This window comes from Microcebus murinus, chromosome 3 (genome assembly GCF_040939455.1).
Source record: "Microcebus murinus isolate Inina chromosome 3, M.murinus_Inina_mat1.0, whole genome shotgun sequence".
Lineage (NCBI taxonomy): Eukaryota > Metazoa > Chordata > Mammalia > Primates > Cheirogaleidae > Microcebus > Microcebus murinus.
The window spans coordinates 80,263,836-80,277,923 of record NC_134106.1 but is presented as its reverse complement, the minus strand read 5'-3'; the positions used below and the strand labels follow the sequence as shown (position 1 = coordinate 80,277,923).

Genomic DNA, 14,088 nt, shown 5'->3' with positions numbered 1-14,088 from the left:
GATTTACATTTCCCTAACGACTAATGATGTTGAGCATCTTTCATGTGCTTAGGTAGCCATTTATATATCTTCTTTGGAGAAATGTGTATCGAGTCCTTTGATGATTTTTAAATTGGGCTGTTTGGTTTTTTTGTTGTTAAGTTGTCAAATGTGTTTTTAATCTAGATTGAGAACTGCTTAGGAGGAGACCTGGAAGCAGTCAGCAACCACAGTTAACGGTTGCCTGCCTGAGCTCTTACTATGCCGGGCGCCTCACAAGTGAGTGCAACTTAGTGCTCAGGACAGCCACACGATTCCTCATAAAGGAAGTGAGGTCTGGGGAGAATAAGCAGCTCAATGTCACACAGCAGCGACATTCACATAAATGGTTCTTGAGGGTAAGCACTGCCAGAGTCCGGCTGCAGACTTGGGAGGTTCCTCTGGGGCAGACTTCTCACCATGCTGGAGTGGCCTGGGGCTGGCCTCCTTACGTGCACCCTCTTCCAAAGATTCTGAGCTTGGAGATTTTTCAAAACTCCCAGGTCTAGTGTGGTTCTTAGCAACTGGGTGCCCATTTGCATCACCTGGGGAGCTTGTAAAAGCCACTTTGCTCAGGTCTCTGTCCCCACCAATACCAATGACATCAGAACCTCTTAGGGGGAGGGGGAAGGGGTGCACCAATATTTCTGAAAACAACCCAAACAATTCCAATGTGCAGCCAGGGCTGCGGACCGCTGCTGATCCAGCACCGTGACCCTATTTGAAAATACATGCCTTGGTTTTTGTTTGTTGCTTCCTTGTTTGATTGGCTGGTACAAACGGGTAAGGGTGCTGTGTGTGTTTGTCTCTGAATCCTTTGATCGAGGGGGGAGGCGACCCCAGCCCGCGCCGCAGGGTGCAGGGCGCGGTCCGAGCGTGCTCCGCGGGGCGCGAGGGAGGTTGGGGGCTCCGGCCAGCAGGCTGGGCTCGGGCCCCCCGCGCCCCCGCGCCCCCGCGCGCCCCGCTCTAAAGTAAACACCCCGGAGCGGCGCGGCGGGACCGGTGCAGCCCAGCGCCCGCTGACGCGCCGCCTCCCGCTCCCTTTCTCGGTGCCGCGGACCCGGGTCCGAGCCATGGCCGAGGGTGTGCCGGCCTCCCCGTCGGGCAGCGGGGGCAGCCGGGGCCTGCACAGCGGCATCATCCAGTGGTGAGCCGCCGGGGTGCCTTCCCACGGGGGCCGGGCTTTGAGAGCGAGAGGGATGGGGCGCCCGCCTGGGGGGCGATCGGATGGAAGAGGTGGGACAGGGCAGGGGGGAGCGTCCGCTGCTGCTGCCTCCTTAATGCTGGCCCGCCCGAGAGCCGATGGGAAAACACACACACACACACACACACACACACACACACACACACACACACACAATCTGCAAAGGACACACACACACACAATCTGCAAAGGACACACACCCACAGATCTGCAAAGGCCTCCCCGTGGGGAGCCAGCGCTGGGACTGGGTTTTCCATCTGTGGGCTTCCCTGTTGGTCACACTTCCCGCGGGAAGCAATCCAGACTGGCCCCCACGGGGGGCTTGTTGGTTGGACTGCGCTTACATACACACATCTGAAAGCACCTGGGCGTCGGCCAGGGGAGGAAATGTTTTCTCTTATATAAGATCCAGAATGGGATGTTTCCTAACTTAAAGCAAAGCAAGTTTTAGCTTTAACAATGCATTCCACATTGTTTGTGAAATTCACTTCTAGCTCTTTAAATAGCAGCAGAGGAAGAAAAAACGAGAAAGAAAAATACCCTTAGCCCTTGGGACTGAGGAACTCATGGGTTTGTAGCTCTTCATAAATAGGAAAATAATTTAAACCAGTCCTAGGACCTCAGTTTTATAAGGTGAATAGCTATTATATAACACACTACAGTTTTCTTTTTTTAAGTTTCAAAAAGTATTTCTAAGCATTTTCAGAAAATGTCGTGTGAGTCAAATAGAAAAATGAAGGGTGTGTTTGTGATTATAACCCTAACAGGCCTAAACAGTTACCACTTTCCTCCAAAAGAAATTTTTTTGATATGTCTTATCTTGCAGGAGGGGGGAAAAAAGTCAAAAGAATAAATACTGGAGCTCGCTATATTTTCAGGAAGCCTTCATAAACTATTTCAGGTCACCATTTAGTAAATTAGAGTTTCCAGGGTTTGAATTATGCTTCAGAGACTTAAAAGAATGATTAGAGATTGGTTCAAAAATACCCGAACATCCTCGTAAGGTCATTTGTGAAGTTGAGGGGTAGCGGGTGGACATGGCCCTAAATCACTTCAGATGGTACCTAAAGGCCCTTAGGATGGTGTAGACCATTTTAGCAGTGAGCTAGACTAATTTGAGTTCCATGCTATCACTCCCTACCCCTACGGACCTCTGACTCATGGGGTCACACTCTTCCAGTTTAGGGCGTGTAGTGAAAGTAAGGAGAGGTCTCACTTCATTGTGGAGGGCTGCTCTTTAGGCATCCAGTCAGTGAGGTGGGATGTTAGCAGATCATTGGTGCTAGTAGCTTTAATATCAGCATTAAAAACAGCCTCTCTGCTCATACTCCAGTCTGACAGCCTAGCGGGGTGTAACAAGATGCCCAAGGAGCAGTGGTAGGGAGAGCCTGGCAAGTGGTCAGTAAGCCAGCCTCTGAGTGAAAGGCCAGGGAGGGGCCCCGCCATTGTCCTGCGGAAAAAAACGTTTTCCACACCACTTCATTGTTTCATTCTCCAAACAGTCATTTGTTAGGTCCCCAACATGTCTTAGAGACATCAGGGCCATTGTCATCTGCACAGATTAAATTCTCCCAGGAGAAAGGTCCCAGGATTGCTGGCTAGTCTCAGGGAATGGAAGTCATTGAAAGTTTCTGTTTCACGGACAGGAACAGGGAGAGACGTGGCTAAACCTCTGGGCAGCACAAAGGGACAGAGAACCTGACTTCACCTGCGGACCCAGCAGGTCTGGCTGGGTGGGAGCCTGGCTTCAGACCCCATGCAAAAAACCCTAAGCATCCTCTAATGCCATGCATACTGAGCCCTGGCTGTAGAGTAAATAACTGTCTCCAGTGTATAAGTAAGACTTTAAAAATTTTCTGCAGACTGTTGAAACTAATAAAATACAAAATTTACTTGGAATGGTAAAGAATTCATGGTAGCTTTTCATCAGGCTGAACCAAAAGGTACTATAATTTCTAGTGTAGCAGGGGGCTCACCCCAGTTTTCTTTGTGATGAAAAGAAATACTCAGAAAATGTGGGAACCACTGGCTGACTAATACGTGTACTCTGAAGCTGGCAATCATCAGCTTGCCCTTCACCCAAAACAAGAACATCATGAATGTTCTCAAGATCTTAGTAATCTACCTTATCTGACAGCAAAGCCTGCAAAATGTTTTTATTATTGTGCAGCAAATCAAGGAATCTAATGGTGTGATCCACTTCAAATTTGGACAGGCCTTATAATCATGTATTACTAGAGGGCGTTTTGGTGGCACAGTGTAAAACCCTGAACCAATGTCACCTGCCAGTACTTCTGCACATTGCCCGTTCAGCTTCTCCTTGGGGCCGCGCAGGTGGTTGGAAGTCAGGCTCACCTACAGCAGGCGTTCTGTGCTGCCGGTCTGCCAACAGTGACATCTTTCTTACTTCCATGCTGGATTTTGATGGTAGATATAAAAACGATAGTGTTAATAATAAGAGCTTTCATGTGCAAGCCAGTGTACTAGGCACATCATGCACTTGTTTTCTAATTTCCAAAACTCTTCAGGGTCTCAGAGTCAGAATTTAAACCTGGGTCTGTGAGGTTCTAAGCCCTGGTAATTATGATTGTGATGATCATAATTTCCCCCGTGTATGCAGACTAAAGGCTGAGGCAACTGCTATTATAAAACCCACTTTCAAACCTTCTGCTTGCCCAGTTAATGTATGCTGGCTGCCTGTCATAGACCAGTCTCTGAGATTCGGCTGAGAACTTGGGGAAACAACCAAAGGCATGTGGTCAGAAATGAGATGAATCTCTTGGAGCAGGCAGGATGAGAGCAACCAATCTTTGGGCTCAAATCCAGAAGGCAGGCCTTTCTTTATGGGCTCTTGGTCACACACCTTTATTATTGTTGTTATTAATAGTGTTAATTGGCCTTATTAGTCCACTCGGATAATTGTCAGACTCCATAATGTCATTTTGAAATTGGAGGACGATTCATAGACGGCCTAGAGCCAATAGATGTCTGTGACAAGAAAGAACAATCAGCAAAAATTTAAACTAGAATTCATTTTAAGGAGTTTGTATTTTGTGCATTCCGTTTTTTAAGGAGAGAGTTCCCTGACTAAATCTGTAGTAGAGCTATGAATAAACAGAGGCGAGTTTGAATTTGATACGTATCACATTTTGCCACAGCTCCCCGAACTTAGCCAATGTTTTTCTGTGATATTTCAGACATAGTGTATTTCATATTTCAAGTGGTATCTTCACAAAAGAAATATAAACATCTCCTAGATGTAGGAATTTGGCACTTGCCACTTCACCAAGAGATATCACCACATACTCAACTTTGAGCTGAATAATTGAGGCAATAGCAGCTATATTTAAACCTCTGTGAAGTATCTGAAGTGTCAAGTTCCCAGGCTGATGTTATAGGAATCTCCCAGAAAAATCTGCCTTCCTGGGGCCCATACTGGGCTGAATAGGACCCCCTAGAAACTCATACCCACCCAGAACCTCAGAATGTAACCTTATTTGGAAATAGGATCTTTGCAGATGTATTTAGTTAAATTGAGGTCATACTGGATTAGGGTGGGTTCTAAATCCAATTACTGGTGTCCTTATTAGAAAATACACAGAGAAACAGATACGCGGGAAGAAGACGAGAAGACCATGTGAGGACACAGGCAGAGATTGAAGTGACGCATCTACAGGCCAAGGATTTCCGGCCATTGCTAGGTGTGGTCTGTGAGCTTCCCGTGGAGCCCCTCACAGCCAGGGAAGGCCCCCTGCCCCAGGGCCAGGAGCATGTGGGCAGTTGAAGGTCCCACCTTGAATAGAAGCCACAGGCACTGCAAGTGACATGTAAATGCCACTTTAGTTCTGTACCCAACAGGAAATAAAGAATAACAAAAATGTGCAGCCTCTCTGTCTCTTGATGTCTCGCATTTTACGTCTCATTGCAATTCAAAGAATTCAAGTACAGTAAGTACCCTGCCCTAAATTGCAGGGGTTTAAGAACCATGCAGGCAACTGCTTCAGAGTAGAGGGAAGAAGGGAGGAAAAGATGTGAGCACATGGGCTGGAAAGCTGAGTAAATAATTCTCCACTTTACAGTTCTGTAGATGTTGTCGCAACCTTTACAAAGGTATATGAAATAGTGTCTGCTAAGCCCAATAATTTGGGCTTCCTTTTAGCACATCAACAAACAAAACCGAAACCTACTATGTCAATAATCTAAAAGCCCATAATCAATATACTTAACACTGGCCTAAGAACAAAGGGACACATTATTGATGCCGGTTGTGAGCCTTTGCAGGGTTCCATTCAATAAATTAGACATATTGCATTTATTTGGGGACCCTACACATGTGTCTGACCATTGGTTTTGTCAAACTGTCTTGCTCTAGGAAAACAAATGCCAATTTCCTCTTCCTTGTCCTCCTCTGCCCCCAGGTTGGTTGATAATTTCTGCATTTGCGAAGGGTACAGTGTGCCTCGCTGTCTCATGTATGAGATTTACGTGGAGACCTGTGGGCAAAATGCTCAGAACCAAGTCAACCCAGCAACATTTGGAAAGGTAGGTTGCGAAGATTTAGAATACTGCATTCACTAAGTAAGGAGGGGTGGGGAAAGGAAGCAAGTTAGTTGAGGAAATTTTGTGATGTATTTGGGTCTAACGAGTTCTCAATGGGTATAATTGGCTTCATCCTGGGAAACTGATGAGATGGTCAACACACTTCATCTCCATTGAAAAACCATTCTACTGGCCACCTTCCTTTGTCTACACTTGATAGTGAGTGCCAGGAAAGATGAGGAATGGGTGGCATCTAAGGGAATGTAACTTTGGCAGCTCCAAATACTCCTTGGGGAGCCAGGTTTGCTGGACCATTTATTCCCTGCATAGAAATACCAAGGCTCAGCACCATACAAGCTCTGAGAGCCACTTTGTGGTGTCAGACAACTGATGCGTCCCAGTTGGGTAATACTTGGAGAATTCATTGGCTCTTTTGCCTCTAGAGGTTAAGACCTATATCCAGGAACTTGTTGCTGGACTATATGCTATACAGCAAACATTAGCATATGGATAGTCAGAGACCCTCTGCATTCTACAAATGTTTATTGAGCAGGTGCTATATGCCAAGCACTGTTTTAGATGCTGGAGATACAATAATGAACGAGACAGATAAAAATCCTGCCTTCACTGAACTTCTATTCTGGTTGTCACAACCACCTAGTTCAAGCAGGTAGCATTAGTGTTTCATGGTCAAGAAAACAAGGAGTGATTAAAGCTGAGGGTCCCACAGCTAGTTGCAATGCTTGAGCAACAAGTACAGCCTCTTGAATTGCAGTTCAGAGCTTTTTCCACCTGCTATTCCCCCCAAAATGTTCTTGAGTTCAAAGAGATGTTGGAGATCACCTGGTCCAAGTACACACCAAATAGAAGACCTCTTCAAAAGCACCACTGGCTGGGAGAAAAGTATGCCCACTCGGGGCAGAGACAGCCACAGGGCAGAGAGGTGGGGAGGGGACAGCACATTTCTGCAAAGAGGAGGACAGTTCTTCCTCTGGACAAACAGCCCCACACCGGGATTCGTGGCTTGGCAAGTAGAACACAGGCTGATAAAAACCCACACAACTCATCAGGGGCCATGGTGCAGTTCATGACTTGCACAACTGTGCCACTTTGAGTGGCCATCTGGCTCGGGCTTCAGTGATCTAGGTGACAAGGAGCTTGCTCACTGGGCCACAAAGCTGCCAATTCAGTTTCCTACCTTCTCTCTTCTTTCCTCCTTCTCCCCCTTTTTAGTGGTCCCAGGTGGACAGAATGGGACTGGTTCATGACACACTTTCATCACAGATGCATGCAGCGCTTGATAAGTGTTTGTGAACCCATCACCCAGAAGGAACTATGTTGCCATTTCCCCCACATCTCATCTCCTCGCCCTCCCCACTGGTGGAAACCATCATCCTATTCATTACTATCTTGCCTTTTAAAAAAAGAGTTTTAGTGCATTTATTTGTATTGCTAAAAAGCCTAGTTTTAATTTTTGTTGTTTAACTTCATTAACCACTTTGGTACCAGCGTCGACTGTAGTCGACAGCCACAGGTGAATGCACACAGCGACTTTAGCCGACAGCCGTGATATGACTTTTCTAATTTTTCATTTATCAGAATAAAATTGTGAACATTTAAAAATAACGTAATGAAAACATGTATGTATATGGTACCTATTCTGATTTACATTACAAGTAAAGCTGCCTGTAAAGTAAAACAAGCTTTCAGTGCTTTAAAGCTTTCCTCATCACACAAGAGCAAAACGGATGTGTCGTCAATGCACAGCACAGACTACCGTGGGGACTGTGAGTGGCGGCTGTGGGCAAGGTTTCGCGGCCAGTAAGCGCGATGCCGAAATGGTGTGCATTGACGACTATAGTCGACGCTGGACTGCGCACGTTCATCTGTGGCTATTGACTGTAGTCAACACTGGTCCCAAAGTGGTTATAGGGGATATTGTGTTGTTTGCAATTTGGGGTGCATTTTTTTCACTTAATATTATATCAAGATTCATCTAAATTCAATTGACTATTGCATAATATTTCACAGTTTATGCATCCACTCCCCCATTGATAAGCATTTGGGTTGTTTCCAGATATTGGCATTGTGAACATTTGTGTACGTGTGTCCTGGTGTGCTTGTGAAGATCCTATCTTCCGTCTGTAATCCTAGCACTCTGGGAGGCTGAGGCAGGAGGATCGTTTGAGCTCAGGAGTTCGAGACCAGCCTGAGCAAGAGGGAGACCCCGTCTCTAGTAAAAATAGAAAGAAATTAGCTGGACAACTAAAAATATATAGAAAAAATTAGCCAGGCATGGTAGCACATGGCTGTAGTCCCAGCTACTTGGGAGGCTGAGGCAGGAGGATGGCTTGAGCCCAGGAGTTTGAGGTTGCTGTGAGCTAGGCTGATGCCACTGCACTCTACCCCAGGCAACAGAGTGAGACTCTGTCTCAAAAAAAAAAAAAAAAAAAGATCTTATCTTGGACCTGTATGCCCAGGAGTGAACTTGCAGAGACAGAGGGTGCATGGCCAACCAAAATCAAGGGATGGGGCCACACTGTTTCCCAAGGTGGTTGCTTCAAGTCACCCTCCCATCAGCAGGATTCCAATTTTCTTTTCAAAACATCGAAATTTCTAGATCCATTCTTCCTATCAAAATCTTCATCCCTGAAACTTCTTGGTCATTGGTGGACGTTCTGCACTTTTGATAATCATAGAATCTTCTAATATGGCAGCTACTCAAATATTTGAAACAATTGTTCACATCTCCCTGTCTTCTTGTCACCACCCTGAGTACTGTTCCCTTCCAGACCTTCACTTCCCTGCCCACCTGTTACGTCATGACTTCAATTATTGATGTTCCTCTTAAAGATGCCCCCAAGGGTACAACCCAGTGCCCCAGGTGTGCTCAGAGAACAGGAACACTTACTTTTTATTTTTCTTTTTGGCACTATTGGCTTCTATTTTTCTATATAACTCTGTTGGCTTCACTTTAAGCTGGTAGTCAACAAAAAAAACACTTAAGTGATTTTTCAAATGAGTTGAAATTAAGCTAGGCCTCCTAGAATGGTTTTGTGAAATACTCTGTGTACATACAAAATGTTGTAGTTGTTATTATCAGATGGTTATTATCCTGCAGTTAATTCTTTGAACCCAAGAGTGGCTATCCCCTTGTTCCTAGTATATCTCCCTTCTTCAGTTTGACCTGCAGTTAGTTCTACTTATCACCATCTTGTAGGATCTCAGGTAGGTCATCCAGCCTCCCCAGACTGGTCAAGCTGCCATATTTGAAAAGCACATGCCTTATCACTCTATCTCGCCGGGTCACTCTGAGTAGGGTTTTCCAACCAGCTGGGAATTGCCTGACTATGTTGTCACTCAGCCCACCCTTTGCCATTGTGTCACTCAGAATATTGGGAAACTTCGTCCAAGGCTTTGCTCAGTTCTGGGTATCCTGGCACTGTAGCCTTTTCTTATGTGCCCACCTAAAAGCCTTTCAGAGGGACGTGGGTGTCGTTAGCTGCACACGCCTTGGCACCATTGGATCCCTACTTCCTTTTCTGTGATAGCAAAAACTCTTTGTCAGAATCTTTTAAAGATCTTGTTACACGGTTGTTTCACCTCTACAGCAGTCTCCCTGTAGAGAATGCCAAAGAAGAAATTAAAAAGAGACTCCAGTGTATAACAACATGCATTTATGTAGTGCTTTCCATCTTAATACCCTTCTTAGAACCCATTCCCCAAGAGGCCAAGGTGCAAGCTTTAAGTTCTCGTAGAAATTTGCCCGAAGAATGGGCCACTTGTGTCAAGCTGGGAAGCTTCTCTGTGCTGCTGAATTTGTGACTAAATGGAGGAGGGAGGGGAAGGGGAAGAGGATATGATCCCAAAGCATGTTTACAAGAGAAACAACAAAATACCCAATTTTCACTTCCCCACTCCTCCCTGGGGAATGGAGTTGATTTCACGCCGAGTTCCTGTGCAGATGTTGGATTGTTCCTTGCTCTTTTTGGCAGTCCTGGGCATAGGATGGGTAATGCTTCTGGCTGGTGCAAGTGATATTTTACATGGATTAGGGAATTTCCGGAAGGCTGACTTCCTCTTTTGAAATAACATTAACTGGTGTTTTTCTGATTGTAAAAGGAATATATCCCCTTTGTAGGAAATGGGGAAATTAGAGAAAAGTGTATGAAAAGAAGAAAATGAATACCGGCTGTAGCCTCCCTATCCAGAGATGTAGCCACATGAGTGCAGTTCACCTGCACACGTGCACACACTTGTACATATGTCACCAGCTGAACTCAGGGAGTAACCACATGGTGACTCCGTGTTCCTCTCCCATGTCCCTCTGTACCTGCCCACGGTGTGGTTCTTCTCCCAGCCTCCCAGCAGGCATTCGAGCAGGCAGCATGACCTCGCCAGAAATCTCTGGGTGATACAGTCTTGCTGTCACTCTAATTCACCCAACAGCATCAGTCTGGTGCTTAAAGTGTCCAGTCCCAGGTAATAACACTCCGAACTCAGTGGAAAATAGAGCTGTTTCCGCATCTGCTCCAGCTGGATATCTTGCCACGGAGCACTAGGTGTGGGGGCTCTTCAGGCGTCCTCCTTCTCCTCCCCCAGCTCACCAGGTGTGGTTTGTCCCATCTTGGAGGGAGAGAAGGAGATAAAAGTGACTGGAAAGTTCTTACTTCATGGCTGCATGGTTTGGAGGGCAACTGGACTCCTTGTCCCCTGGGCCCCCTGATGGGCTTTTCAGAGCCCCCCTTGGAAATGTCCCAGTGCACATCCCGGGGCTTGGTGAAGGACTCTTTCCTGGAGGTCACTTGCTGCCTGCCCAGCAGTCCCCTTCCCAAGGCTGCCAAGTCCTGACTGCCCATTTGGGGCCTCACTGGGCAGCGTCTGGGCTTACTCACATGCCAGCTCTGTCTCACACATGGCCAACTTCAGGCCATGGAAAGGACTCAGCCATTCTTGGTGTACTGGCTGAACCAGAACAGCAGCCAAGGCCAGCCCTGCACTCACTGTCCACCAGGAGCTCTAGGCTATCGCTGGACACTAGCTGCAGGGGCCTCACCATAAGCTTCAGGTGACTCATGAATCCCCTTCTGTGAGGCCTGAGGTGACTGCCCCACATCCCTTCTGCACGTCCTTCACAGGGAAAAGGGGGGTCTTGCAGCAAGAATGTTCCTTAGCTTCCTCCTCTCTCTCCCTCGTTGTGGGTGATTACAGTTGAGGGCTTTTAGAGAGTTGTATAACCAAATTTTAGCCAAATACCTGAGGATACAAGTCCCCTAGGGTGTGTGTCTCACAATTCACTTTGCTACCTGTTGTCTGTTGTCTTCATGCCTCATCCTGTTGTATAGATACTGTGTTGGTAGATGAATTGACAGATCCATGAATGGGTGGAAATGGATGGACAGACAGACAGATAATAAATAGTTAGACAGAAGGACCCCTCTGAAGGCTTTCTCCTTCCCAGTTTGATTTTTATCTCCTCTTTGGGACTTGGATACTACATGATCTCTTATTGTGTCCCTATCTCCTGCTCACACCTCTTATAAGGACTTCTTTTGTTAAACTTTTCTTCAGTTATTTTCATTTGAGTGTGCCATGCTTCCTGTCAAGATCTTAACTATGAAGATAGATAGGTAGGTAGATAGATTAGATAGAGATGGATAGGTAGATAAATAGAGATAGGTAGATGGTAGAGATAGATGGTATAGATGGTAGATAGATGGTAGAGATAGAGATAGATGGTAGATAAATAGAGATAGGTAGATGGTAGAGATAGATGGTATAGATGGTAGATAGATGGTAGAGATAGAGATAGATGGTAGATAAATAGAGATAGGTAGATGAATAGATAGCCAGCATGTAATATAGTATAATTTTTAATGTCATCAAGCCAAAAATCAGATTTCTTAGGTTGTAACCCTGGGCAAGTTAGCCATGTTGTATCTCAACTTTATTATATGCAAAATGAAGATATTAATAATAGTAATATTAATACCAGCACTTGGGGAGGTTCTTTTAAGGAGTGGATGAGAAAACATGTGTAAAGAGAATAAAACAGTCCTGCTGCGTGGGAAACACACAAGAAATATTCACTGTAATTATTATTTTTGCCTCAAATATCATAAACATTTTCTCACTAAAATATTTTCAAATGCATGCTGTATAATGTCTGTAAAACATTTTTTGGATGCACCATAATTTATTTAACCATGTCCCTTATTGGAAATATAGGTTTGTGATTTTCCTCTGCTCTAAGCCACATAAATCCCCATCTGTATCTGGCCATTTCCCTAGGATAGGCTCTCAAATGTGGCCTGCCAAATTGCTTTCCACAACCAACCATAAACAACTGTAGCCAGTTCACACTGACAATTCGTGATATCCTTACCCAAATTCATAATATTCCTCACCTAGACAATTTGTTGGGTAAAAACTATAGTTAGCTGTCTCTACTTGGATTTATTGGATTATTGGGCAAGGTAAGCCCTTCTGCGTGTGCTTTGGTCATGTGTATCTTGTGTGTGTACCACGTTGTTTTCTTGTGTGTGTCACCAGGCCATTTTCTATCGGGGTATCAGTGTTTTTCCTGCGGATTTGTGTACATTAAGGGTATCATTTTTTAACTTAGTTATATTTTCTGCACATAATCATCCCAGGGTTTTTTGAGTTTTTTTTTTTTTTTTTTTTCATTTTAACTGTGATGTGCCCACCGGCTCTCTCCATTAAAATGAAATCACAGGACAGCCTGGGCTTCGGGGGACTCAGTAATATCAGATGCACAGATTATTATGTCACCAGACAACCAGGCAGGTTACTTCCACTTCTTCCTCCAGAGCACCAGATTATCCCTGAGGGTCCACATCCGAGCCTGCTGTATATTTTCTAGTAATTCCCTTAGGTAGCTACAATTTGCATCTTGATTTTATTTTACAACTCGGCATATAGGAAGGTTTGGAGTGACTTTCTTAAGTCAGAGGAGGTGAAATTTCAGAATCTCTTGTCAACAAGGGGAATTTCTGGCTTCTAATTCTGGCTTTAAACTTGGCTGACTTTTCCTTTTATCTCTTGTCGTTTGTTTTTCTTCTGTGCATTTTGGTTCTCCTTCCCTGAAAGACCCTCATACCTGGGCTCATGACTGTGGTGTCCGTGTGGCACTTGCCTTCCCTGCTGTCGTCCTGCCTCCTTCACACCCGGGCACGTGTGGGTTCCAGTAGAGAGAGGTAGGACAGAGAGCCGGACAATAGGAGAAACGTTTCCTGTTTCTGTCAAGAGGGATGCGACATGAAACCAAGCAGAAGCGGGGCCAAATGGTTACAGAGAGGACACAGAAAAAGAGCAGAAATCTTTACTTGACAGCTACGAAGATCGTGGCTTCCCTGCTCTGTGTTCTGTAATTTGCTCACGAAGCAGGATGCCCACTCTCAACAGACACGCACCTGGACACCGTGCACACGTCACAAACCTCTTCTGATTGGGAAACGGGGACAGATTTCTGTCGATCCTGACTGTGATATCAGTGTCCTCTGACGAAGTGTATGTGGACAAGATAACCGGGAAATGAGAAGCTGAATCAGAAGCAGCTATGCTATTCAAGAATTTCACAGCGTTCACTAACAAAACCTTGAAAGTGAGAACATTAGATCAACAAATGAATAGCAAAAAGTGGAAATGACTATCCCATTAGAAAAAAGTGGAAAACAGTTAAATCACAGCATTCTCACAGGATGAACTATGATGTCATTATTAATAATCCCTGTTTCCAGAGAATTTTTAATGACAAGAGGAAATGTCTGTGGTATAATGTTGAGATGAGAAAGTAGAATGCAAAACTGCAGATATGTTAATTGTGCAATGCCAGGTGTTTTAATATGTGAGCCCAGAGAACATATATACATATGGAGGCTTTGAGAAAAAGGCTAGAAGGAATGACATTGAGATTTAAAAGGCAGTTTTCTCTGAGTGGTATGTTTTTCTTTTTCAGACTTGTCTGATTTGTTTTCCAAATTTCATTTACATTTATTTTCATTATAATTAGAAAACAGGAAATATAAATTAAACATTGTAAGAGAAAAAATTAGAAATGTGTTTCTAAATATTTGAATTGCAGCTTAAAATCTGGCTTATTCTTTTAGCTAGTGCGCTTGGTTTTTCCTGATCTTGGCACCCGGAGGCTGGGCACAAGAGGAAGTGCCAGGTATGTTTATAATTTTTGTTTTATCTTAAGTGTTAAAAAAAACAGGATTTGGAAAATCACAAAATGAAAAATAAAATAAACTATAAATGACAACTCTTACCAAAGAGTGCCTATAATCCAAATTAAATCCAATGCC

At 44.7% G+C, this 14,088-nt stretch overlaps 1 protein-coding gene across 1 annotated transcript in view; it reads left to right on the top strand.

Annotated features, from left to right (window-relative positions):
* The first annotated feature begins 992 nt into the window (after positions 1 to 992).
* RFX8 (regulatory factor X8) overlaps positions 993 to 14,088 on the top strand; it is a 58,068-nt gene continuing 44,972 nt past the window's right edge. The window contains exons 1-3 of the mRNA XM_012740523.2: positions 993 to 1,165; positions 5,641 to 5,764; positions 13,891 to 13,952. Of these exons, the coding sequence (XP_012595977.1) occupies positions 1,092 to 1,165; positions 5,641 to 5,764; positions 13,891 to 13,952 (260 nt within the window). The 5' untranslated portion in view covers positions 993 to 1,091. The remainder of the gene's footprint in view (positions 1,166 to 5,640; positions 5,765 to 13,890; positions 13,953 to 14,088) is intronic.